This window comes from Hordeum vulgare, chromosome 1H, assembly GCF_904849725.1.
Source record: "Hordeum vulgare subsp. vulgare chromosome 1H, MorexV3_pseudomolecules_assembly, whole genome shotgun sequence".
In the NCBI taxonomy this organism is placed as follows: Eukaryota; Viridiplantae; Streptophyta; class Magnoliopsida; order Poales; family Poaceae; genus Hordeum; species Hordeum vulgare.
The window spans coordinates 129,849,440-129,875,231 of NC_058518.1; the positions used below are offsets into that span (position 1 = coordinate 129,849,440).

The following is a 25,792-nucleotide window of genomic DNA, read 5'->3' on the forward strand; positions in this document are numbered from 1 at the left end:
TTGCGGTGTGTTTGTCGAAATCCGATGAATTGTGGATGTATGATCAGATTATCTATGAATCTTATTTGAGTTTCTTCTGATCTCTTATATGCATGATTTCATATCCTTATAATTCTCTTCAAGTTGTGGGTTTTGTTTGGCTAACTTGATCTATGATTCTTGCAATGGGAGAAGTGCTTGGTTTTGGGTTCATACCGTGCGGTGACCTCACCCAGTGACCGAAGGGGTAGCGAGGCACGTATCGTGTTGTTGCCATCAAGGGTAAAAAGATGGGGTTTACATCATTGATTTGAGTTTATCCCTCTACATCATGTCATCTTGCTTAAGGCGTTACTCTGTTCGTCATGAACTCAATACACTAGATGCATGCTGGATAGCGGTCGATGTGTGGAGTAATAGTAGTAGATGCAAAAAGTATCGGTCTACTTGTCTCAAACGTGATGCCTATATGTATGATCATTGCCTTAGATATCGTCATGACTTTGCGTAGTTCTATCAATTGCTCGACAGTAATTTCGTCACCCACCGTATTATTTGCTATTTTGAGAGAAGCCTCTAGTGAACACTATGGCCCCCGGGTCTACTTCACACCATATTTTCAGCCTTACACTTTTACTTCGTTGCACTTTCCGCCTTCACATCTCACTTGGCAATCAATCTTGAAGGGATTGACAACCCCTTTATAGCGTTGGGTGCAAGCTCTTTTGTGTTTGTGCAGGTACTGTGGACTTGGCGCGATTCTCCTACTGGATTGATACCTTGGTTCTCAAACTGAGGGAATTACGTAGTGCTCCTATGTTGCATCACCCTTTCCTCTTCAAGGGAAAAAATCAACGCAAGCTCAAGAGGCAGCAGCCAGCTTCTGCTGCTCCCAGGTTGCACAGTTGGGTGCCACGTGGCACCTTTGCTGTCACGCAGCTGACGGTAAAGGCCTTTGCCATCAGCTGGCAGACGGCAAAGAGCCCATATTGTCACACTTTTGCTTATTTTTTCTATTTCACAGCACATATATATATAATTCATAGCACATATATGATATATAGGTCACAACACATATATGATGTACATATAAAGTTCATCAATGCCATTTGTTCATCAATGTACATCCCATACATCGAAAGAACCAACATATACAAAGTTTCATCCATAGATACATATACATATAGTTCCATATATATTGTTCATCCATATATACATATACATATAGTTCCACATTGTTCATCAACTCAAATGAAAACTAGAACTAAAGCACTCCAATGCCAGCTTCCATGCATGTAGTACATCCAATCTGCAAAATGGGAATAAGAATGTCAGAAGAACAACAACAACAACAACAACATATATATGACAAATAAGTTAAATTGAAGAAAAAAGAGAAGAAGCAAGAAGAGAAGAAGGAGAAGAAAAACAAGAAGAAGAAGGAGGAGGAGGAGGAGGAGGAGGAGGAGAAGGAGAAGGAGAAGGAGAAGGAGGAGGAGAAAAAAAAAGAAGGAGAAGAAGGGGGAGAAGAAGGATAAGAAGGAGGGCTCCTTCTCCTTCTTTTTATTCCTTCTTTTCATTTCTCCTCTTCTCCTCTTCTTCGAGCTAAATTAGCTAAGTATGTATTTTTGGAGCTAAATGGGCTAACTATGTCATTTTAGAGCAAAACAAGCTAAGTATATAATATTAATGAGCTAACCAAGGTTCTTATGTAATTTTGAGCTTATTATGTCTTTTTGGAGCTAAATGGGCTAATTATGTCATTTTGGAGCTAAATGGACTAATTATGTCATTGTTGGGAAAAATAAGGTAAGGAGAATATGAAAGAGGAGAAGAAAGAGGAGGAGGAGAAGAAGAAGAAGAAATCAAGAAGAAGGAGAAGAAGGAGGAGAAGGAGGAGAAGAAGGAAAAGGTCTTCTCCTTCTTCTCCTCCTCCTCTCCTCCTCCTTCTTCTCCTCCTCCTTCTCTTCTTCTTCTATTCTTCTTCTCTTCTTCTTCTTGTTCTTCTTTCTTTTCATTTTTCCTATTTCTTCTCCTCTTCTCCTATTCTTGGAGCTAAATTTTCTAATTATGTCTTTTTGGAGCTAAATGGGCTTATTATGTCATTTTGGAGCTAAATGGGCTAATTATGTCATTGTTGGGGAAAATAAGGTAAGGAGAATAAGGAGAAGATAGATGAGGAGGAGGATAATAAGAAGAAATCAAGAAGAAGGAGAAGAAGGAGGAGAAGGAGGAGGAGGAGGAGAAGGAGAATAAGAAGGAAAAGGTCTTCTCCTCCTTCTCCTTCTTCTCCTCCTCCTCTCCTCCTTCTTCTCCTCCTCCTCTCCTCCTTCTTATTATCCTCCTCCTTCTCCTCCTTCTCTTCTTCTTCTCTTCTTCTTCTTCTTCTTCATTCTTTTCATTTTTCCTATTTCTTCTCCTCTTCTCCTATTCTTGGAACTAAATTTTCTAATTATGTCTTTTTGGAGCTAAATGGGCTTATTATGTCATTTTGGAGCTAAATGGACTAATTATGTCATTGTTGGGAAACTAAGGTAAGGAGAATATGAAAGAGGAGAAGATACAGGAGGAGGAGGAGGAGGAGAAGAAGAAATCAATAAGAAGGAGAAGAAGAAGGAGAAGGAGGAGCTCCTCCTTCTCCTTCTTCTCCTCCTCCTTCTTCTCCTCATCCGTCTCCTCCTTCTCTTCTTCTTCTCTTCTTCTTTGTCTTCTTCCTTCTTTTCATTTTTCGTATTTCTTCTCCTCTTCTCCTATTCTTGGAGCTAAAATTTCTAATTATGTCTTTTTGGAGCTAAATGGGCTTATTATGTCATTTTGAGCTAAATGGGCTAAGTATGTCATTGTTGTCAATAGAAATTAGTTGTCAAATAAGTTGTCATTTTGGAGCTAAATGGGCTAAGTATGAAAATAAGTTGTCAATAGAAATTAGTTGTCAAATATTTTTAAATAAATGACATAAATTACTTAATAAATATGGTTGAGGAACTTAAATAAACAACATATGATGGACACTCTTCTCTCATGTATGGTGGACACTCCCTCACCGATTTTTCGACCGTCGATGATGGTCGCTACTCCTACTTCCCCGAGTGCATAACAAATATCTAGCACAAGGAGAAGGAGGAGAAACGACCTCCACGACAACAGTCGGCATTCTTCTTCTCTCATATATGGTAGACACTCCCTCACCTGATTTTCCGACCGTCGATGATGGTCGCTACTCCTTGTTCCCCTAGTGCATAACAAATATCTAGCACAAGGAGAAGAAGGAAGAGCGACCCCCACAACCACAGTCAGCATTCTTCTTCTCTCATATATGGTGGACACTCCCTCACCGATTAAACTTGTTAATACTAGTTTATAATGACCATTGAAATGAAACTCACCGTGCCAATCGCAGAGAAGACGGGCATCGGCGGAGGGACTTGACCTGCCATGATAAAGATTAAAAGAAATTAGTACAACATAATCACTATCATGAATAATAATATGTACATATATAATTTAAGTTGTGAATCTTATAAACTAATAATCATCATCAATAAATGCATCATCATCATCACTATCACGCATGTCTTCATGAATGAGGTGCTCATCGGGTTCAACGGCATGAAGTTGTGGAAGGCCTTTCTGTAATCGGTCAAGCATTGACAGGTCATCCGCATCAGTAACCTCTTCTAGTTCCAGCTCTGCTGGTTCCGGTTCAGGGGTGAAGTCGGATTCATTGTCGCTGTCTACTTCCATGTTCTGTGGTGAAGCACGGCGGTTCTTGAAACGTTTCTTGGAAAGACGTGTTTCTTGGAAGAATTCTCCATCATATGTGTATGGGTTAATGTGAGGTTCATAATCCTGTTCATTTGGGAGAGGTGGTCTAACATGTGGCGGCACTTCATAAACAACATACCAACCTTCCAGATTCTTATCAGTTTGGCATGCCCACGGTAGATAGAAAACTTGGGTCGCCTATTGAGCCGTAATATAGACATCGGGAAGATCTAAATGGGTGTTTGGATTGATTTCGACTAGTCCTATATGTTCATGAGTCCTTCTAGTCTCCTTCGGCTGGAACCGATAACATTTGAAGACTACGACGTTCGGTGGGTTTTCACCATAGAATTAAAGTTCATAAATTGCTTCAACTCTTCCATAATACTCGATAACACCTTCGCCGATAGCAGAGACACCACAATTTGTAGATTTCCGGTCGGGCATAGATAGCTCTTTGCCAAAGGTGTGAAAGAGATACCTGTTGATGTTGTATTTCTCAAATGAACGGACCTTATAGTCAAAACCATTAGAGGCTTGTCTCAATTCGGCGTCCATAGACTCTGAATTAGCCTACAAGTTTAATACGAAACGATTGTTGCATTAGCCGCGAGTTAGACCAAAAAATGAAATGGTCCATTATTGATAATTACCGTTTGTTTGAACCAAGAGATGAAACCGGGATAGCCGCCTCCTGTACTTGCCAGAAGCTCATACTCTTCGACGGAATCATTTTCGATCACCGCTCCATCCGAGAATTTGGCGACGTATCGGCTGTATGAAATATCCAGGAATAAGAGCAGTTCAAAGGAATTAGAAGTTACGGGAAAATGTGTCAAGAACTTACTCGATGTATGGCCGCACTTCTGTTAGGTTGTTGAAGATATACAACGAAATGTTCTGCCATTCTTCAACATCCAATGTTATTGGTTTCGAAGCACCGAGTGGTGCGAGCTTCCCTTTGAATAGGCTGAGGTTGGACCCACCTTTTTGAGGGTCTGGATCATTGTGCCGAGGCTTCGGATTATGCAAATGATGATTTTTGGCTTCATAGTGTCCTGTCACAAAGTTTGCCACCTCCTCGGTAATGAAAGCCTCAGCCATTGATGCTTCAATTCTACGCTTATTTTTACATTTAGCTCGAAGCGTCTTCTGCATCCTCTTAGTTGCATAGCACCAACGATTTGCACGGGCCCACCCAATCTTGCCTCGGTCGGTAGATGTAAAATCAAATGCTGCATTGGATTAAAGAAGCCCGGCGAAAAGATCTTCTCTAACTTGCACAACAACTCCGGTGCAAACTCCTCCATGTCATCTACCACGCCAGGCGACAATTCTTTCGAACAAAGAACACGGAAGAAATAGCTCAGCTCCGCCAGTACTAGCCATTCATTCTCAGGAATAAAGCCACATAACATCACCGGCATTACCCGCTCTAGCCATATGTGCCAATCATGACTCTTGAGACCAAAGATTTTTAATTTCTCAAGACTCACTCCCCTCTTTAGATTCGCTGCATACCCATCGGGGAACATCAAGCGCATTTTGACCCACAAGATAATTTCCCTCATAGCTGGCCTTCCAAGATTGAACCAGGCCTTTGGCTTCGACCACTTCTGCTTTCCTTTGCCTTCTCGCATGTTTTGTAACGGTCTATGACATAGTGTCTCTTGATTGACTCTAGCCTTAGTATTATCATTTGTCTTCCCATCTATGTCGAACAATGTACCAAAATAGCATGTCTGATATTCATCTGAGTGTGCATCATGTCGATATTGTGTGGAAGAAGGAGGTCTTTAAAGTAAGGCAGATCCTAGAAGCATGGCTTCTGAGTCCAGGCGTGTTTTGAATTATACCCCTTGAAATACCCTGGATGCTCTGGATCAGGCTCGAGGGCATTTAACTGATCCAGGATCTGTTGGCCTGTGAACGCAGGTGGTGCCAAGTTTTTGACAATTTTACCTTTGGTAAATTCGTTCTTGTCTTTTCTGAACTGATGGTCAAGATCCAGGAACTGTCTATGCAAGTCAAAGCAAGAATACTTCCGACCCTCCTGCAACCAATGAAACTGAAGAGTTGCCTTGCATTGGGGGCACGGGAACCTTCCATGCACACACCATCCAGAGAATAGTGCATACGCCGGCAAGTCATGCATAGAGTACATGTACCACACATGCATTTTGAAATTTTTGTTTTGTAGCGGCATCGTATGTCTTGACCCCATTATCCCAAGCTTCTTCCAATTCATCCTTAAGCGGCTGCAGGTACACATTCATATTCTTCCCCGGATAATTGCGCCCTGGAATTAACAATGTCAGAAATATGTTCTTTCTTTGCATAATATGCCCGGGGGGAGATTGAGTGGAATGACAAATACAGGCCAACAACTGTATTGGGTTGCCGTCATGCCGAAGGGATTAAAACCATCCGTGGCGACGCAGACTCGAGGATTCCTTGGATCTGCCGCTTTATCCTGATGCAATCCATCGAAATGTTTCCACGCTTCCCCATCTGATGTGTGTACCGCCATCTTATTCCCATCTGCATCTAATTCGGTTCTTTTGCCCAATTTGTGTCATGTCATCTGTCTGGCTGTCTCTTCGACCATGAAATAACGTTGAAGCCTTGGTACGATTGGCATATACCGAAGAACACTAACTGCGATTTTGGTCAGCCTCTTCTCACCCATACTGTTGTCTACCACAACATACCTGCAAGACTCGCAATTGGGACAATAGTCCAAGTGTGCATACTCCTTCCTAAATAAGACACATCCTTTCTCACATGCATCTATCTTCTCATAGGGCGTCTTAAGTACACGAAGTATTTTGTCCGACTAGTATAGGTTTGCAGGCATGGCATGGCCTTTGGGTAGGAAGCGTCCAAATAGTGTCATCATCACGTCATAGCTTTCTCTTCCCAAGTTGAACTGAGCCTTCAGAGCCATTACTTGTGCAATTGCATTCAGCTGACAAAGCTAAGTGTGCTCATGGAGAGGACGTTTTGAAGACTCCAACATTTCATAGAAAGCCTTTGCAAATTCCTCCATCTCATCTTCCGAATCCTGAGCATCATCAAAGTCTTGCACCATGTCTTCGATCCCGGAATCATGCTCGTCGGTGCGACGACGGACCACCTCAGCTCGGGTGCGTTGTGTAGACTCACCATGAAATGTCCACACCGTATAATTAGGCTTAAAACCCCTCCTCTGCACGTGTTTAATCATTACAGCCTCTATCGTCTTTTTATAGGTGTCGCATCCAGGACACGAGCAATAGTTTCTTTTCTGGCCATTTGCAAATGCGGCTTTCACAAATTCCTTGGTTTTTAGAAACCATTCTTTCGTCATCTCTTTCTGACTAGGGTGACCGGTATACATCCACGCACGATCAGTCATCTTGCCTAGCTACTAAAGACACAAGAAATATATTTATATATAATTTAGCATATATATTCATCAGTTAATCAAGTTCGCCATTTTTATTACGTCCATGCAACCTACACGATAATAGGTAAAGATAGGTCCTAATCCCACCCGAGTATGTGTAGATTGGGTTCGTTTTCCCATGCTCTACTTCGGATCCAACGCAAAATTTCAGCAGCACCTCCCCGTTGTTCTCCTGATACACGTCTCCGCAATAAACAGAGAGGATGTGTATCCGGAGAACAACAGGGAAGCACTAACCAAATTATGCATCGGATTAGGAACAAAGCATATGGGAAAACGAACCCAATCTACACATACTCGGGCTGTCCATGGAGAACGTTGGACAATTCGAAAGAATCACGGTTATAAATATAAGCAAATGCATGCATATTTATAACTGTAATCCTTTCGAACGGGAGACGCATACTGGTCACGCATACAGATAAATTAATTTAATTACCTAAATCTAGCAAGTTTCATCCAAAAACCGATCCAAAGTAAATGTAGGGGCGAGGAGGAGATGACATTTGTACTGACCCACAAATGCAGGGGCAGAGCTCGTACAACGCACACGGAGGTCTTCGCACAGCAGACATGACAGCGACGAGACAACTGTCACATGTAAATCCACCCGATCAACACAAATATGCTAATTATGTATAATTATGTCATTTTTTAGGAAAACAAGCTAAGAATATAATATTCATGAGCTAAGCAAGGTTTTTAACTTATTATGTCATTTTGGAGGATAATTAGCTAAACAAGCTAAAAATAAGAAGGACGAGAGAAGAAGGAGAAGGAGGAGAAGGAGGGCTCCTTCTCCTCTTCCTCCTTCTCCTTCTTCTTCTCTTCTTCTTCTTTTCATTTTTCCTCTTTCTTCTCCTCTTCTCCTCTTCTTCTTCTTCTTCTTCTTCTCCTCCTCCTCCTCCTCTTCTCCTCTTCTTTTTCTTCTTCCTCTTATTTCTATTTCTATTTTTCTTTATCCTCTTCTTCTACTTATTCTTCTTTTTCTCTTCTTCTCCTTCTTGTTTTTTTCTTCTTCTCTTCTTCTCTTCTTCTTTTCTTCTTCTCCTTCTTATTTTTTTGTTCTCTTCTTCTTCTTCTTCTTATCCTTCTTATTTTTTTGTTCTCTTTTTCTTCTTCTTCTTCTTCTTCTCCTTCTTATTTTTTTTCTTCTCCTCTTCTTCTTCTTTTTCTTCTCCTCCTCCTCCTCCTCCTCTTCTTCTTCTTCTCCTCTTCTCCTCCACCTCCTCCTCTTCTTCTTCTTCCTTCAAAAAATAAATAACAACAAGTAAATTTCCCATGGGGGTGGGGTGTGGGGCTCACCGGCACTGTTGGGGCTGCGGGGGCGGTGCTGGGGGCTGCACGGCAGCGCCGGGGCCGGTGGGGCGACAGCAGTGGTGGTGGGGCTACGGGGGCGGTGGGGCGGCGCCGCCGGGGGGTTGTGGGCACCGGGGCGGCGACGGCGGGGCTGTGGGCCCCCGGGGTGGCGCCGGGGGTGTCGGGTCCGTGGCGCGACGGTGGTGGCGGCGGTGGGGGGTCGGGGGAGAGGAGGGGGAAGAGTGGCGTTTAACAGGATCGGGACGGGGAGAGGATTGGGACGGACGTTAGTAGATTCGTCTACTTTGTCGTCTGCTGGCGGACGACAAAGGTTCTATACACTTTGTCGTGTGCCTCTGGCATCTTTGTCGTCCGCCAGCAGACGGCAAAGAAGGGGAGGTAGTTTGACCTAAGGTTTCCCCGGCCAGGTGAGCATCTTTGTCGTCTGCTGTCCCCTTCTTTGCCGTCTGCGGTAGACGACAAAGAATTGACTGGTGGCAAAGACCTTCTTTGCCATCAGCCAATTCTTTGTCGTCTGCTTTGTGGGAGCTGACGTCAAAGACACTCTTTGCCATCAGCGAGCAGACGGCAAAGATTTGGCAGACCGCAAAAAACTGATTTCCAGTAGTGGAAGAAGCAGAGGAGGTGAATGCGTGAAAGACTCTCCCTCTGTCCTTAACTTCATTATACGTGAATCAGAGGCAGAACGGGGGCTCCTTAACGTGGTAACTAATCCTTCTGTATGCCAATTAAGGATGGTCATAGTGGGAGTAACTTAGCTAGTAACATGGCGCATTCCAAGACAAATTTGCTTATGTGTCATGTAGTTAATGAGGAGAGAGGTGTTTAGAGTAACATAATATCTTACTGTAACATAGCACTTCCCTAGAAAAGATGAGCCTAAGCTAATAAATGAATCCATCTATGACAATATTACTCCCTCCGTCTTGGTTTATAAGTCATCTTAGGTTGTGCACCCTGACCAAGACAGAGTAGAAAACGAGAGAAATTAATGTTAATTTCTAATTAATACCATTGCATGTAATGAATTGACCACAGCGTGTCGTGCTAGTTAGTCACAAGTCATTAAAAACATACACGCCCCACGTCTCTTATTGGTTGATTCCTTTATTTATGTCAAAAAAACAAGAAACCAGGTGGAAGTTAATGCACCGCGCCTAAGTGTTTTGGGATTATTTGGTTTTCGTAAGATGACTTATAAACCGAGATGGAGGAGTACTAAGTAACTTTATACTTCCTCCTTTTCGGTTTATAGGGCTCATCTCAAAAAAATCAAATTTTAATTATATTAGGCTCATTTTAAGTCTAACTGAGTTAAAGTGCTTTGAGTCCCACGTCATATTTAATTCATAGAGTTTAGAGAAAGGAAATGAGTGGTTATGCATGCATCATTTTTTACATCCATCATGCAAGTCCAATGAGAAGGAGGATACTACTTCCTCCATTCCTAAATGTAAGTCTTTTTAGAGATTTAACTAGAAGACTACATACGGAGCAAAACGAATGAATCTATACTCTAATATATGTCTATATACATACGTATGTAATCTTATAGTGGAACCTCTAAAAAGACTTATATTTCTAAACAGAGGGAGTACATTTATTGCCTCGAAAATATGTGAAAAATATTTTATTGGCTAGTTAAAACTAGTTTCATCCACTCATAATTCACCTTGATTGACGAGATTTTAGATTTAAGCCCTGTAAATCAAAAAGAAAGAAGTACAATGAAGGCAGTAACTTAAACTAGTATCATATGGATGACACTAGTCTAAGTCAGTCTAATGTCGCATAAAGCGTGTGGGGATCAAGGGGCTGTGGTTAATGCCCGCAGAGATCGAGACAGAAACCGATCTGAAGAATGTCTTGATTCAAGAGATAAATTTGATATGGAACCACCTTGCTATAGGATAAGGAGAAGAAAATTTTAAATAAGACAAGTCAGACACTTTATGAAATTGAAGTTTGATGCTCATCGTTGGTCCTTCCCAAAAAATGATCATCGTTGTTCCCTTCCTAGAGTGGCAAGAATTTAGAAGCTCGGATCTCGATGCAAAAACATTATTCTAAATTTGGATCCATACAATTAGTAAGCTTTCAAGGAATCGAGGCCTAGAAGAGCTCTAACGTTTTTTCTTGAGATGGGCATCGTCTGTAATGTTTGGTCGGATCATGGGTCCCGCATGATAGTGTCCGGATCGACTTTGCATTTAAAACATGTTCCAACAAAATTTAGGAAATTCTAGTTTTGTTAATTTCCAAAAAATGTTCATACATTTTATAAATATTCATGAACTTAAACAATGTTCGCAAATTTAAAATCTTCACGGATATGGAAAAGGTACTCACAAAATCTAAACATTTCATGAGTTTAATAATCTTTACAATTCTTGAAAAATAACCTCAAATTTTAGAAAATGTTGTGGATTTAAATAAATGCCCGTAGACTAAAAAAGTTAAAGAATATGAAAAAAAAATCTTCATGGATTTGAAAAAAAGTTCACACTTGAAAAAACATTTTCAATTTCAATTTATTTCCAAGAATATATATTGTGTCCCAAAATTTGAAATTATTCACTAACTAAAAGAATAAACAAATATAAAAACAAACAGAACAATAAAATATGAAAAAAATCCATAGGGTAAATAAGGACTGCCCTACATGATCAACCCCTGAGCCCGTGGGGACTGCATTCGCTCGACCACCTTCGTGGTATACACGAAATGCAGATTGCCATAATAACCTTTAAAATAGAAATAAAAACAATTTCATAAATGAAAAAAGGCATCGTAATGCATGTGTTATTCTTTAGAGCATCTCTAGCAGACCCCTATAAAGCCGATCCGCAAAACTTGTTTAGAGTTTGCGGAAAAACGGTTATGCGGGCGCGGACAGAGTCAAACCCCGCAAAACGGATCCGTAAAAAAGATATTCACACAAGATGCTCTTTTACGGGTCTGCTATGCGGGGTCTGTTCGGGCACCGCCCGTCGACCCGCAAACCGAAAACCCCGTAAATCCGAATTAATAATGTGCAATATAAGGAAAATGTCAATATCACAATACAATAATCATCGAAAATACAATAATTATTCAAATCACCGTAGCAAACTAAATAATTCAATACAAAACTTGTCCCTATACAAATCACACATGAATGAAATAAAAATGAATGGGAAAATGGAATGTGTTACTGCCCAGCCCTTTGTCAATGGTGCTCAATGAGATCCTTGTGAAGTTGAAAGTGGGTGTTTGCATTTTTGATCTCCATGTAGGTCTGAAGAAAAGCCCTAATTCGGTTAGTGTCTCTAGCTGGTTTGACACGGCTACCCACATTGTCGTAGAAGAACTCAAAGTTCATGTCTCTCTCATCTTCGATAATCATATTGTGAAGAATAACACAGCATGTTATGATGTTTTGCAAGGATCGCTTGTCCCAAAATCGGGCAGGACCACGAACAATGACAAACCTAGATTGCAAAACCCCAAATGCTCTTTTAATGTCTTTTCGGGCTGCCTCTTATGACCTTGCGAATTCACACTCATTCCTAGTTTGAGGGCCTTTGATGCTCTTGATAAATGTGCATCAAGAAGGGTATATATCATCTGCAAGATAGTATCCCTTTGTGTATTCATGCCCATAGATAGTGTAGTTGCAAGCAGAAGCATCACCACTAGCAAGCCTAGCAAACAAATGAGACCGTTGTAACACATTGATATCATTGAGAGTACCCGGCATACCAAAAAAGCAATGCCAAATCCATAAATCCTCGGATGCTACGGCCTCTAGCAGAATTGTTGCATCATGAGACTTGCCACAATACATTTGCTGCCATGTCTTCGGGCAATTTTTTCAAGTCCAATGCAGACAATCTATGCTTCCTAGCATGCCAGACCAACCTCTTCTATAATTAGATGCCATCAATTTTTTGTGTCTTCCTCGTTCGGTGCCCGAAGATATTCAGGACCAAAGACACGGATGATCACTTTGGCAAACCTACGCACTGACTCAATTATAGTATCTTCACCAATGCGAAGGTACTCATCGGCATAGTCAGCCGGAATGCTGTATGCAATTACCCGCATAACTGCGAGATTTTTTGGTATGCGCTAAATCTCTTCAAGCCCGCGATATTTCTTCTTTGAGTAAAATACCGACAATTGCCCTCGCAAACTTGAACAATTTTCACAAAGAGGGATCGGCGCATACATTACCTTCTCCGGAAAAGGTGTGGCGCATATGTTGCATTGTCGCGAAATAGTCTTGCATCAACATCTCGTTCCCGAGATGGCGATTTCGAGAGATGCAAAGACGGTCGATGGTCGATCCTCGCCGTCTCTTTTGGTTCTCGTCTTCCTGGTCCTTCACGGCAAGGGTCATCACCAACGTATGCTGGCGAAAGTGAGAAGCATTGTCTCAACATCCGAGTCGTCTGAATCGGATGAATCGTCGAGCAAAAACTTCTCGCACGGGCTCAATTCCATCTCCGGAGGTGGCTCTTCAGGCGCGGTGGATTGGCGGACTCGGAGAGCCGGTGCAGTGGCTCGGTGGGAGAGGCAGGGGCACCCACGCGATGCGATTCCGCCCGCAGATTTGGCCGGAACCGCCGGCGGTGTACGGGCGAAACCAATGACGGAAGACGGCGGAAGGGGGTGGGGAAAGGGCGCGGGCTCAAATGTCCCTCCCATCAACCGCTTTCCTGAGATACGGGGCACCGTAGGGGCGAGGCGAAAACCTGTGTTTTCGTGAGTCGGGGATGGGATTTTTCCGCGCACCTCCAAATATTTTACGGGTCAGACGCGTTTACAGAGTTTGATTGAACAACATTTTCTACATCGATCCATATTTTAACGGTTATTATGTGAGTCGCGTCTTTATATAGGTCTGCTAGAGATGCTCTTGGTACCTTCGTAGGTTGATTTGAGTCTTACTAGTTCGGAAATCCTACGATTATTATACTTGTGCCAATATTTTGGGAGATGGAGACATGCTTGGCCCAGATCAATGCCAAAGCAAAATGGCACCGGGAAAGGGAGTCGGCGTCCACACGAATGCAAGCCAGCCATTCATTAGCTGGACACTTCTTTGGATTACACACATGTCCTTTTCGCAGCAATCGCTTTTTTGTCTCCGCCCACTCGTGCGTCCATCCAGCTTAAAATGGTTTCGTATTTGTACGGTAACTCTTCCGGTATTGGAAATGAATTGTTAGTCTTCACCCTTCAAACAACGACACAGAAAGGAAGTTTCTCAGCGTGAACGTGCCTGTATTTTTTTTTTTTTGTTCTTTTGAGAAACCTGTATTTTGTAGAATTGCTGCTGTGTCCCCTCGCCGGCCTGTGTTCGACCCCTCATCAGTTGAATTCGGCGACCCCTCAAAAGAAAAAGAAAAACAGTTGAATTCAGCGTCTCACATTTCTCTCTTAATAAAATATAATCCCATGACTTGGCGAAATGACTTCGAATGAGATTTTGAACGAGATTGAGTTTGGAACGAGATCACCGTTTGACTCAGCATCTACGGCTACTCGTCAATGACTTTACAAAATGAAGGTTCTGTTCGAATTTGACGGTAAAAGACGGTGTACATGACTGGCCATTGCAGAAAGGTCATTGCTTGTGCGATGATGTTGGTCTCTTAGGAAATATGAAAGAAATCAAATGTTAGGATTTTCCGAAGCACTATGGCCCGGACCGCAATCGTTGTCATGAGAATCAAAGAGGAAGCCCATCTGTGGGATTTGGTTGGGCCAGCCACTTGAGCATCCTGATGTCGCGTGAGTAGACTTTCTTTGTTCATCTCGGTGTTTTGCGACGTTTGTCTAAATCTTCTTTTTAGTTAATAAAAATGGTAAATCTCTTGCTTTGTTTCAAAAAAAAAATCATGGGGCTCCTTCTCTGCTGATCTAGCTTTTAGAACTACAGTAAATTAGTGTTTGACTTTTGAGAGGTGAAAGTAGCTTATGTCAACTTATGTCAGGATTACAATTGTTCCTAATTACATGAACTTATACTAGGGATGGAGAGAGGCGTCCGAACCGCCCTGCTTTCAAGTAAAAAAAAATCAAATTAGTTATAATTCTTTCATCCAGATTTAGCTTAGTTTATACTAACATCATGCTTTTACGGGCTTATGCGGGATGTGTGCTTGTATTCCTAAGTTAACCTCATTTGGTTTCATAAGAAAGGAATTTTGTGTAAATAAAAAATCATTGAAAATGAAATGACATACATTTCAAATCATATATAAAAAGAGGCGTCATTTCATTTCTAGGATAGGATTTGTTTTATTGGATCTAGACTATTGTTTTTTCTTCTTTGAAATACACAGGATTGGTTCCTATATGATTCTATTTCTACAAACTAAAAAGCTTCAAAGGAAATTTCCTATAGAGTTTTCTATCCTTGGGAATTCCAATAAAATTCATGTAAACCAAAGGAGGTCTTAGTGTACTATTTATTTTCACATACATTATGTTTCTTTTGCAGGAAACATACATTAAGTTCGTGCATGTATGAAACACAAACATTAGTGTTTTCTGTGGTATCAATAAGGTGGGTAAACTTATGTATGTAATACAATATGATATGCCAAAAAAAAAGCTTGAAGCTATACGAAAAATAGTATATTCTCGGTTCGGTCTGCCTACGTTGTGGAGTGGGATCATCAGTATGGAAGTAAATTAAGATATAATAATGAAATGGGACGAACCACAACAAACCCTTTTTGGAGTAATATATGAAAATTATCTTGTCCAACAAAAGTTAAAATATTTTGATGGCGTATGCTTCATGGCACACTTCCTTGCCATGTTACGCTTGCAAATAGACATATGAAGATCTCGCCCATTTGTCCTGTTTGTTCAAAGGGCCTAGAAGACACGAAGCACATGCCCTTCCTTTGTATGAAAGCCAAGGAGGTTTGGAAAAGATTAGGGATGGTTAATATCATTGATAAAGCGTGCAAGATTGATCGTGCCGGAGAAGAGGTGCTCGCATACCTGCTACTCCTGCCAAATCAAGAACTGAGTATTTTGGGTCATAATAATGTGTGTGAAATTATAGCTATCGCAGCAATGATATCTATGGTGGGAAAGACGAAATATGGTGTATAAGGAGACTGCACAAAATGCATAGCAAATTTCAATGGGGGATTCTAGCCATTACTTCAAATTACGTTAATGCTCCATCCACAAAGGCTTCTATGAAAAAGGGGGGTTGATCATGCCCCCCGGGAGTTTTGTTAAATTTAATATGGACGCTTCTTTTGACCACGACCTTCTTAGGGGCACAATGGGGCGATTCTAAGATATGACAAAGGCAGGTTCATCGCTGGAGGAAATGGGAAGATAGACTATTACGCGGATGTTTTAATGGCGGAAGTTCTAGCTCTCAAATTTGGTCTAAAAGTAGCACATAGAGGGGGATGTAATCGCCTAATTATTAACTCAGACAACCTAGAGCTGATCGAAACTATGCAGGACGGAGGACAGTCGACGGGAGCGGCGGCGGCGATTTTTTATGATTGTTTTCATTATGACTGTAATTTTATTATTTCGAGATTTGAACATTGTAATAGAGAAGCAAATAAAGCAGCTCATGAACTTGCTAGATTAGCTATATTTTCATTGACCTCATAATGGTTTGAGGAACCTTTATGTGAAATTGTAATGATGCTCACAAACGATGTATTGGTAATTTCTAATGAATAAATTTTTAGTTTAATTTCAAAAAAAAGGTGGGTAAACTACTTGAGTTATGTCTCTCTCTCTCTCATTGGTATTTTTGTTACCTTGTTCTCTATCTATTTTAACACTGAGAACAACCTTTTGGTGTGGTGGTAGGGTTGTGGTGCTATAACTCCATCCACGGAGTTTCAATATACATTATGAGTCTTCTATACAGTCTTTTTATGAAAGAAAAAATCTCTAACATTCCATCTGCAGTGTTGTTGTGTGCAGGTATTGACCATCAACTCTGTGTTCCTACGTCGGCACAAACAACAACAATTGGGTGTAAAAAAAAGAGGAGAGGGACTGAGAGAGGGGTTGCAGGAATGAACATGAGATCGACAAAGGAGGTGGAGTTGGTGGTGACGGAGGCGTGCCTAGGTTTCTTAACATGATGTACATCATTGCTCGTCCTTTTCTACTAGGTAGACTCATGTGCAACTGATCAGCTTCGGCTTGCTATGTTTCTGAGTGGGCTTTGCGTGGCGATGAGGCCCAACTAACTAAAAAGCTCTGGAATTTTCACGAGAATAGCTACCCTCTAGGACATTGGCTCACTTAGCGAGAAACCACGGGATAAGACAACCATCCAACGGCTAGAAATGATCAGGATGCGAGATCAAACGGCCAAAATGCTCAAGTCATGAGAACATTGGGATTAGCTGCGGTTTTATTGTCCTAAATTATGAGCGGCAATCATTAACACTGGCATCAACATTTATTTGTACTCCCTCCGTTTCATAATGTAGTGCGTATTTTTTTATAATTCAAACCTCACAAACTTTTATCAAGTTTATGAAGAAAAACATTTACAAGTAGAATATTAAACATATACCACTCGATTCATCATAAGATATAGTTTCATATTTTATATATTTGATATTGTGGATACAAATTGTAATTTTATAAACTTGGCCAAAGTTTGACTTTCAAAAAAAAAATACACACAATATTATGAAACGGAGGGAGTAGTAAATGTCGAATAAGACACCACCTATTTCCACACAAAAAACAAAATAATTATAACAATGCAAAAGCTAACTATTCCAGTCCCTTTTAAAATTATATGAAGATCGTTTGGATCAAAGAAACCCTCAAAGTTAAAGCAAGGGGTTTATGTTCACCTAAAAAAAGACACCACAAGGTTACGATGGACGTCAGTCGGACGTGCTCCATCTGTCTCGGTGCATTAGGCATCACAAGTTAAAACAAGGGTTTATGTTCACCAAAAAGAAAAGAAAAAAAAAGGCATCACAAGGTTACGGTGGACGCCGGACGTTATATAAGAAGTGACGGAGGGAATAGTGCGGGGTACTTTTTTTTTGCGAGAAATAGTGCGGGGTACTTCCTCTGTCTCATGATATAGGATACACTAGCAAAAGGGCCCGTGCGTCGCAACAGGAGAAAAAAACCACCATCTTCAATGGCAATGACTACATTATGTTCATATCTCATCGCATGATTTCAAAAATTTGTTTATCAATGCAAGAAAATATTTCTTTTTTTAATTTTATTCTCAATTCACAAGTTGAAACAGTGTTCATATTTTTTTAAAAATATCATGGTTGTCAAAAAACTTGGTAACTCAAATAATTATTCTGAATTTCATAAAATATTTTTTGAAATATACTATAGTATTTCGATCCACCGACAATTAATTCTTCAAAATTCACTCAGGTATATAATGAGAAACACTCAGAAGCATTGCTGTTTCATTGCATACATTTAATCATTCGTGAACAGTTTTACAAATTTGGGAACATTTTTAAAATTAAGAACATTTTTTACTATTTATAAACATTTTTTTAATATTCCAAACAATATTTTATATTACGAACTGTTTTCAAGCATTTTCTTGTGAATTGGCGAATAATTCATTTTTTGAATTATCAAACATTTTTTTAATTGCATTAAAGAAAATTTCTCAAAATGATAGGCTTTTTTTGTTTCAGGAATGTTTTCTCCAAAATTACGATTTTTTTGAATATGCAAAAAATCCCGAACAATTTTTGAATTTGCAAAAAATTTATGTTTTATCAAAAATTTATGTAAATATAATTTTTTGAATTGTGAAAGTTTTGTTTTGATTTATTTGAATTAGAAAAATTAAGAAGGAACAGATAAATAATAATTAAAAAACTAAAACTAAAAAAACAGGCCCCCGCCCATGGGCTGGCCCAAGTGGGCGTACTGTTTATTTTCCAGCGAGCAGTGCGTAGTATAGTTGGTCCCTATGTTTTGGCCGGCCCATGCGAGGATTCCCTGCAAAACGTTTTTTATAATTTACAGATGGCATTGGTGGGTAATATTAGACAATTTTGGAGGCAATTTTAATGACGTACCACAGAAGCAATAGGTGCTTTATTAATACTAGTACAAATGCCCGTGCGTTGCACCGGGATACAAAAAAATGCAGAAGGGGAGGGTGTTAAGAAAATCTTCCACACCATATCCTGCAAGGGTGAACGGAGATGTTATGAAAACTGGGCCTTGTAAGCCGATGATGCAGTCTAGGTCCCCTTTCTCTCCTCCCCTTCTCCCCTCCGAAACGGACTTAGGTCCAATGCCTTGACAGAGCCAAGGCACCGGTGAACAGTGTGGTGCCTTGTCCCTCATTTCTGTCCGTTGGATCGAGAATCGATGGTCGTATGAACATCAAGTGCTCTTCTATACCCGAACAGTAAATTCGAAAAAAAATATTGAAAAAGTTTTGAAATTATTTTTACGGTAAACTTTGATAAAATGTCTAATAGGTCGCAAAATTTTATTATGAAATCACATTTGTGGAAGTCGTGACAAAAAAACAAAAATGATGTTCGAAAATGCTTTGCCAAGGCAATCCGTATATTTCTTAAAGATGGACACCAAATTGGATGTGCTCAGTCATATGCAAAGAACATGGGTCTTTATGGACAAAGAGCGGGATGTCTGAGGTATCCTATTAACCACTTCTATTTACCCTTGAAACATATATCATGATGTGCAGTGATATCAACTTGCTGAAGTAAGCACATGATGATAGCATCTTCTATTTAAGCATATGCCCAGTCTTAAGTGGCAGACAACCTCGTCAATAGATTTACAATTGTGTTAAGCTGTTTACCAACAAAATTCAGGAACAATATATATATATGTTCAGGTGGTGCAGAGTTGTAAGAGCCTCATAATGTCCTAGAAAAAATTTGAACGCAAAAAACTAAAAAAATAATCCTACTATTCATCATAGTCATTTTTTTTCTCCTATGAGTAGTTCAGACTCTACACATAGCTATCGTTCCTTGACCGTATATCTCATCTATCAACTTCTCCCGATCCCTCCGACATGCCGTTGCTGTCCTCAGCACCTCCATCACCCAGCCTCATCAAGCCGCCATCTCCACGCACAACACATCATCCTCTTCATCTTCTCTCTCACACCTCTCTAATGAATTCTTTCACGCCCAACGGATCTGGTGGTCGCCGCCGCAGAAAATAGGTCCTATGAAAAAGGTTAGCTTTCAGGTTTGTTTCAGCATGCTTTTTATCCACAACTTCATACCTGGTACAAATGTTCTTTTTAATCAGTTAAGGACAATGGAAAAGGACAAAATGCTCTCTGAGAACAAGAAATCAGAGGCGACACAAGCTATTGAAGAAGCAAAGAAGGTTCAACAGAATGTACAGAAATTAGGCCCAAAAATCTGGGCAAGAAATCAGAGGCGGCACAAGCTATTGAAGAAGCAAAGAAGCTTCAGCAGAATGTACAGAAATTAGGCCCAAAAATCTGGGCACAAGCGTCACCAGGATAAGCTTTGATTATCTGCTCAATTATATTAGTGCTGCCAATGTTGATCTTTTCCTTTGACAAGAGCATTTTTCTTCTAGAACATTGGACCTGGGGCACCCCTTTTTCTTGTTTGTTTTTTGTTCACCTGCTGGTTAGAATATGATGAAACAACAAAGTGTTGATGTCCATGCTGTCTCTTGTTTATTTTTGTATGCGAGTGCAGCTGTTGTATTCCTAATTATTTGCATCTGTGTTTCGGTATTCAATCCCTAGCCATGCTCATTGCTCAAGCATTGTTCTTGCGGTTGGGACAGATTTTTGGACTATCCGGGCTCTACAAATGTGCATCCAGATGTCTGGGCTATTAACAACGTAATCTACTTTCCAAACCAACTTAACCGACGAGAGGATAATAAAACGGATGCTAAAGTAGGGTTTTCTTTTTCCTTTCTGAACATGCACCATGGTCAGGCAGGGATTCGAAGTTGCTGTTTCTGAACTTATATCATTCAGAAACGCCAATTGCAACTAATAATAAGGTAACGAAAGAAGAGAAACTGAACAAAGATAACAGGAGTAACACTCGAGGGAAGCTTTGCAAAGATAACAGATGACCGGTGCCAAGTGCCGACAGACCATGTCCATATTTCCTTTCCTTTGCTTATCGGCAACCTCCTGCAGCTCGGCGGCCGGTGTGACCAATACTTACAAGAAGCATATTATTGTGAGTCTATGAGTAATATATAGGTTGGTAACATGTATGCTTGCTATGTAATCCTTAAAAGCTTTCCCTCGAGTGCTAGTGTATACTGAAAAAGATTCAGTTAATGTAATCTGTTTCAGTTAGTGCTGGTGAAGAAACTCGCTAGGGGAAAGAAAGATCAAACAGCGGTCGGTGTGATAGATACCTCTGGTGTAGCCGTAGCAGGCGACATTGGAGTGCTCGGCGGATGATCTTCTACCTCCGGCGAAGTCGGCACTTCTTTCTCCGACGAACTCGACGCTTCTTCCTGCGGCGAACTTGTTGGCGACATGGGATGCTTCGTCCAAAATAGGAGCTGACGGAGATTCAGGCCAAGGACCCTCCCTTCTTATAACAGCCAACAGCAATCTTGATTTGAGTTGAACAAGGACACGGACTGTCCATCCAAATCGAGACGTGTTGGACACGGACTGGGATGGAGGAGGCCGCGTGTGCAGGTAACGAGACCGCCGGGCGTTCGCGCCGCCGCAGGGAGTGCCTATGGGTGGCACTGCACTGCCAAGGAACACCGCTGCCGTCGCGGTGGCCTTTCCTGCTCCCACGCCGCCCCAGCACGCGCAGGGCGCGCCTGGGAACACTTCGGTCGCTATTTTCTCCTGCTGCGGGAGGACCGGGAACCGCACGACGAACGACGGGTCGTTGCGGTGGTCGGCCACGACGGCGGCGTAGCCATGGAAGTAGTGGTAGTAGACGGCGAGCACGGCGGCCGGCTGGATCCAGTAGAGCGCGGACGGCAGACATTTCTCGCGAGCCACGTCCGCGGCCCACGGGAGGAGCATTGTGTACACGACGCGGGTCACGGGGCGACCGCGCGCGGCGAGCGCGTCCACAAGCTCCCCGACGCTACGCGCGCCTGCGGCCTGGAAGGACGCCATGTAGTCGGTGAACGCCGCGGAGTCGGTGCTGCTCCTATCATACCCGGCGTCGGTGCCGTCCGAGAACCATCGTGGAGGTACTTCGGTAAGGGGCGGCCCGGCGCGCCGGGCAGTCGCCGGCCCATCGCCTACTCGCCCATCGCCGGCGAGAAGCCCCCACGCCGCCCCAGCAGGCGCAGGACGCGCCTGGGAACGGCACGACGCAACCGGCACCTTCGGTCGCCATTTTCTCGGCAAGGGGGGGCGCGGCGCGCCGGGCAGTCGCCGGCCCATCGCCTCCTCGCCCATCGCCGGCGAGAAGCCCCCTGCTCGGGATGGCAATGGATAAGCCGGTCAGGACGGCAATTGATAAGCTGGTGAGGGGATATAAACGAAACGTTTTTTTATGACTTAAAAAGTACTGCGGGTTAAATACCAGAAAAGGGAGGATTTTTTTTTGCAAAATAGCCAGCGACGTACGACAGAAGCGCTGCGCGCTTTATTACTAGGGGAGATTTTTGACACTAATTTTGTTTTAGAAAACGTTTTATATTATGGAATGAGGGGTAGTATTTATGACGAGGACACGGCCGGCCAGGAAACCTTGGCGCTGGCCGCTGGCCGGTGCTGTGCTCGGGTGGGGTGGGGTCAAGAACAAGCTCACCAAACATGTCCAGTGGTGCATGGAATTACGAAAATGCAAGGCAGGAAAAAAATGAGTTAATGCATCCAGGGGCGGAGACAGGGTGGAGACGAGCAGGGACAACGGATTTAGAGCCTGTTTGGTTCATGTCCTCGGCTTCACGCCTGGTAAAATCTGATGCCTGGTGTTGGCATGAGGAAAAGAAGATTTTTGCCTGGTCAGGCATGTGACAAACAATTGAAGAATAAAAAATAAATTTGAAGGCTGTTTTTTGCCTGGACCCGCCGAACTGTGCAGTACACGGCAACCCATAACATGTTCTGGGCGATAAAAATGGTGTTAGTCGATTTGCCGCCTTCGTCTCCACCTACCACCCAGTGCTATGTGCCTGGCCTTCTCCTTCGGGGAAACCGTCATGCTGATTCCGTTTTCAAGCAGCTGACACCGATTCCGTTTTCAAACAATTAAACCATTAGCAAACGCGCTGAAAAACGGGGCCAAACCAAGGGGTTAAGCTGGGCCATTGTTACAAGTAGAACTTCATGCAGGCGTCAAGAAAAACGGGGCCAAACCAAGGGGTTAAGCTGGGCCATTATTCAGGTCGGTGTGTCAGGCATCCAACTTTCGTATGCCACTCGCGCCGACCGACTACTCGTACAAGTTCATGCAGGCGTCAAGAAAAAAAAGAAGACGAGAAGTTTATCATGCATGTGCTTCCATTCCCAGCTTTGTGTGGCTCCAACCAAGTGGCCCAACAAACTGAAGCCCCCACCACAGATGCGTACAGCAGTGGGCACTTGACTTGAGCAACCCCGAGGACAGGACACCGAGATGGACAAGATCAAAAGTTAAAGCAAGCTATGGACTGTTTACATAGGTTTGGCATCATCACCGGATCCACCACCTGTATGGGCCACTGATCCGCTGCATGTTGTGCTGTGTGATTGTGTTCAACATGCCCACATTTACTTTTACCTTTTGTTATACCAATGGCTGATGAGGTTGGGCCCGGATAGATCTTTGCGCGTCTATGGAAGGCTAAAATTCCCTTTAAAGTTAAGGCTGTGCTGCAAATGAAAAAGCTCTTCAGACACGCCTGGAACCGACTACCAAAGCCCGAGCTGCGAGGCAAACTCCTCTCCACGTCATCATCATTGCCAAACTGAAATCAGCACCCTAAAACAGCAGCCTCAACAAACCACATGGACAAGCCCCAAGGACGAGAAAGACGTGAATGTTAGAAATTAATTAGCAAAGGGTGTGTCTAACCCCGAACAGTCATGTCTTTTCTCTCTTTATTGTCAATAGGCACGTGTTTTGAAAGGATGCCTTCGAACAGACACCTCTTCTTCTCACCTCTTCCAGATGTATATATACTTGAAAATCAATAGAAACAGGACTAATCGTCTATTCACTTTCATTCAATCTCGTTTTACTCAAACACATTATCAGCACTTTGCCCTAACCTTAAACGATTAGGCAACGATAACCAGCACCGCCGGCGGAGGAAAGCACGATGCCGTCAACAGCATCAGCCGGAGAGCGATGCTGCGTTTTCTCTCGCTCAATTGCATCACGGCGCTACCCGTCGGACTGCATCCTAGTGGTCTGGCGGCACACGAAGCCATCGGTCCCGATCAGGCTTCTCGCTAAACGGATGGCGTCCATGACAAAGACGGCCATGCATCGGCATGTATGCATTCATGAAGAAAATACGATCAACCTAATCTACTATCTCCTTATGATTAGGATCAAAGGTTAATTAATTTATTTTGTTTTCATGTACGTCCATGCATGCCGTGCGAGAAGGTGCTCTTCTGCATCCACATTGCGAAGGCGCTCTTCTTCTACTTGCAAAAATGACGTCCGGCGTGGCGAGGCTCCGATCCATGCGAGACACCCCGACAACCTGAGGCAGCAGCGGCCTCGATGAAACGACGGCCTCCATTCCGGAGCGCACGGCGACCCTCGGCCCCGTCGCTATCCTCTGGCACGCAGCCCCGTCATGGCCATCGGCCGGCTCCAACGGACAAGACGCGAGTCCCGGTGGTGCGTCCTCAGACGCGACCATCATCCAACACGACGACAGCGCCTTCCAGTGCGACGACCTCCCTCCCCTTCTCCTGGACGCCAACGGCCGTGCCCGCATTCGCGGTCTTCCTCGGCACGGTCGTCTAGGGCGGCAGCGCTCTCGCAGTGCGACGACGCCCGCTACCAACCACGGCCATCAGCCTGGTTCCGCCCAGTGCGAAGGTGGCCTCCCGCGATAGCCAGAGGCGACCCGCAATAGCCAGAGGCGTGCGGTGACTCCGGGCATCAACGGTCCTCGGTCCTGGGCCTCCCGACACGGTGCCGTCTTGCCGGAGTTCCCGACCACCAATGGAGACGGCGAAAAAAAATCCCCACATGGAATAGTAACTGTGCGAGCGGCAGTGGTTTGCCACGGTGAGAGTCACAAGCACGAGATAAGGATCGGGGAATTCTTATCCATGTGCCATTCTTTAATTTGGTCCACCATGTTTCTGGTAATAACGGAAACTCTCCTATATTTTTCTTTGAACCCTTGGCTTGTTCCAATATACACTACAAGAAACTTGTTAATCCATGACAGATATGTCATGACGTTCCTAGAATCTGTCACAGATTCTAACGATCTACCGACGTCTGTCACTATTACCGTCACCGATTTGTGGACGGGAAACATCGGGCCCTTGCTGACGGATGTCGACCCACCGTCACGGATACTGTCACGAATCGACCAAGTGGGCTTTCCCGAGCCTAGATTTTTTGTTATACACCATTCAGATCGTCACAGATTGTGCTCCTCCTCATGTGGCGTACATGCCCTTTCCTTGGCCCATATTTTGCTCAAAAGAAAACAGAGAAAACTTATCCCGATTCTCAGATCCTCCACATCCCATCGGCCGTCGCCGTTGCCGCCGCCAGTGCCACCGACGACTGCCCGGGCCTACAGATCCGGCGGGGTGGTCCGTCTCGGCGCCATCCTCGGGATCCCGTCGGCCTCCCGCCTCGCCGCCGCCCGGCCGTGTTGTGCTGACGAGCGAGTCTCCATCAGCCATTGCCGCTCCAATGATCCATCTGCTCGTCCGCCATTGCCGCACATACAAGCCAGCCGTTGCCTGCAGTTGCTGCACAGAAGACTCTTCCATTCTTCCCCACATCAACTTCAACCAGGAGCGAGCGGTATGTGAGATACATGTTCAACCATATTTTTTTACTATTGCAGCAGTTCCCGTATGTAGGAGAGAACTCACCATCATAAAAAAATTAGAAGTATTGCAGCAGTTCCCTTATGTGTATTGAAATTAAGGAAAATCCATTCAACTGGAAACGGCCAAATGGATGGTGTTTGCTCTTACACATCAAAATTATGAGACAATAACGTACAGTAAGCCGAAGTTAATTAATGTTATACTTAAGCAGATGGTTATAGCTTTTGGACTACATATACTATACATATGTGATAACCCTCATCGTGTGTTCCAAACTGATGCATAAGAAA

The 25,792-nt window shown here is 43.1% G+C and overlaps 1 protein-coding gene across 1 annotated transcript; it reads right to left on the reverse strand.

Annotated features, from left to right (window-relative positions):
• Window positions 1-19,654: 19,654 nt before the first annotated feature.
• On the reverse strand, window positions 19,655-24,418 carry LOC123397558. Its single transcript, XM_045092094.1, has 4 exons — window positions 24,121-24,418; window positions 20,918-21,952; window positions 20,719-20,818; window positions 19,655-19,781 (listed from the first exon to the last, which is right to left on the reverse strand). Exons 1-4 carry the CDS (start codon window positions 24,416-24,418, stop codon window positions 19,655-19,657), a joined length of 1,560 nt encoding a protein of 519 aa, XP_044948029.1.
• Window positions 24,419-25,792: the final 1,374 nt, after the last annotated feature.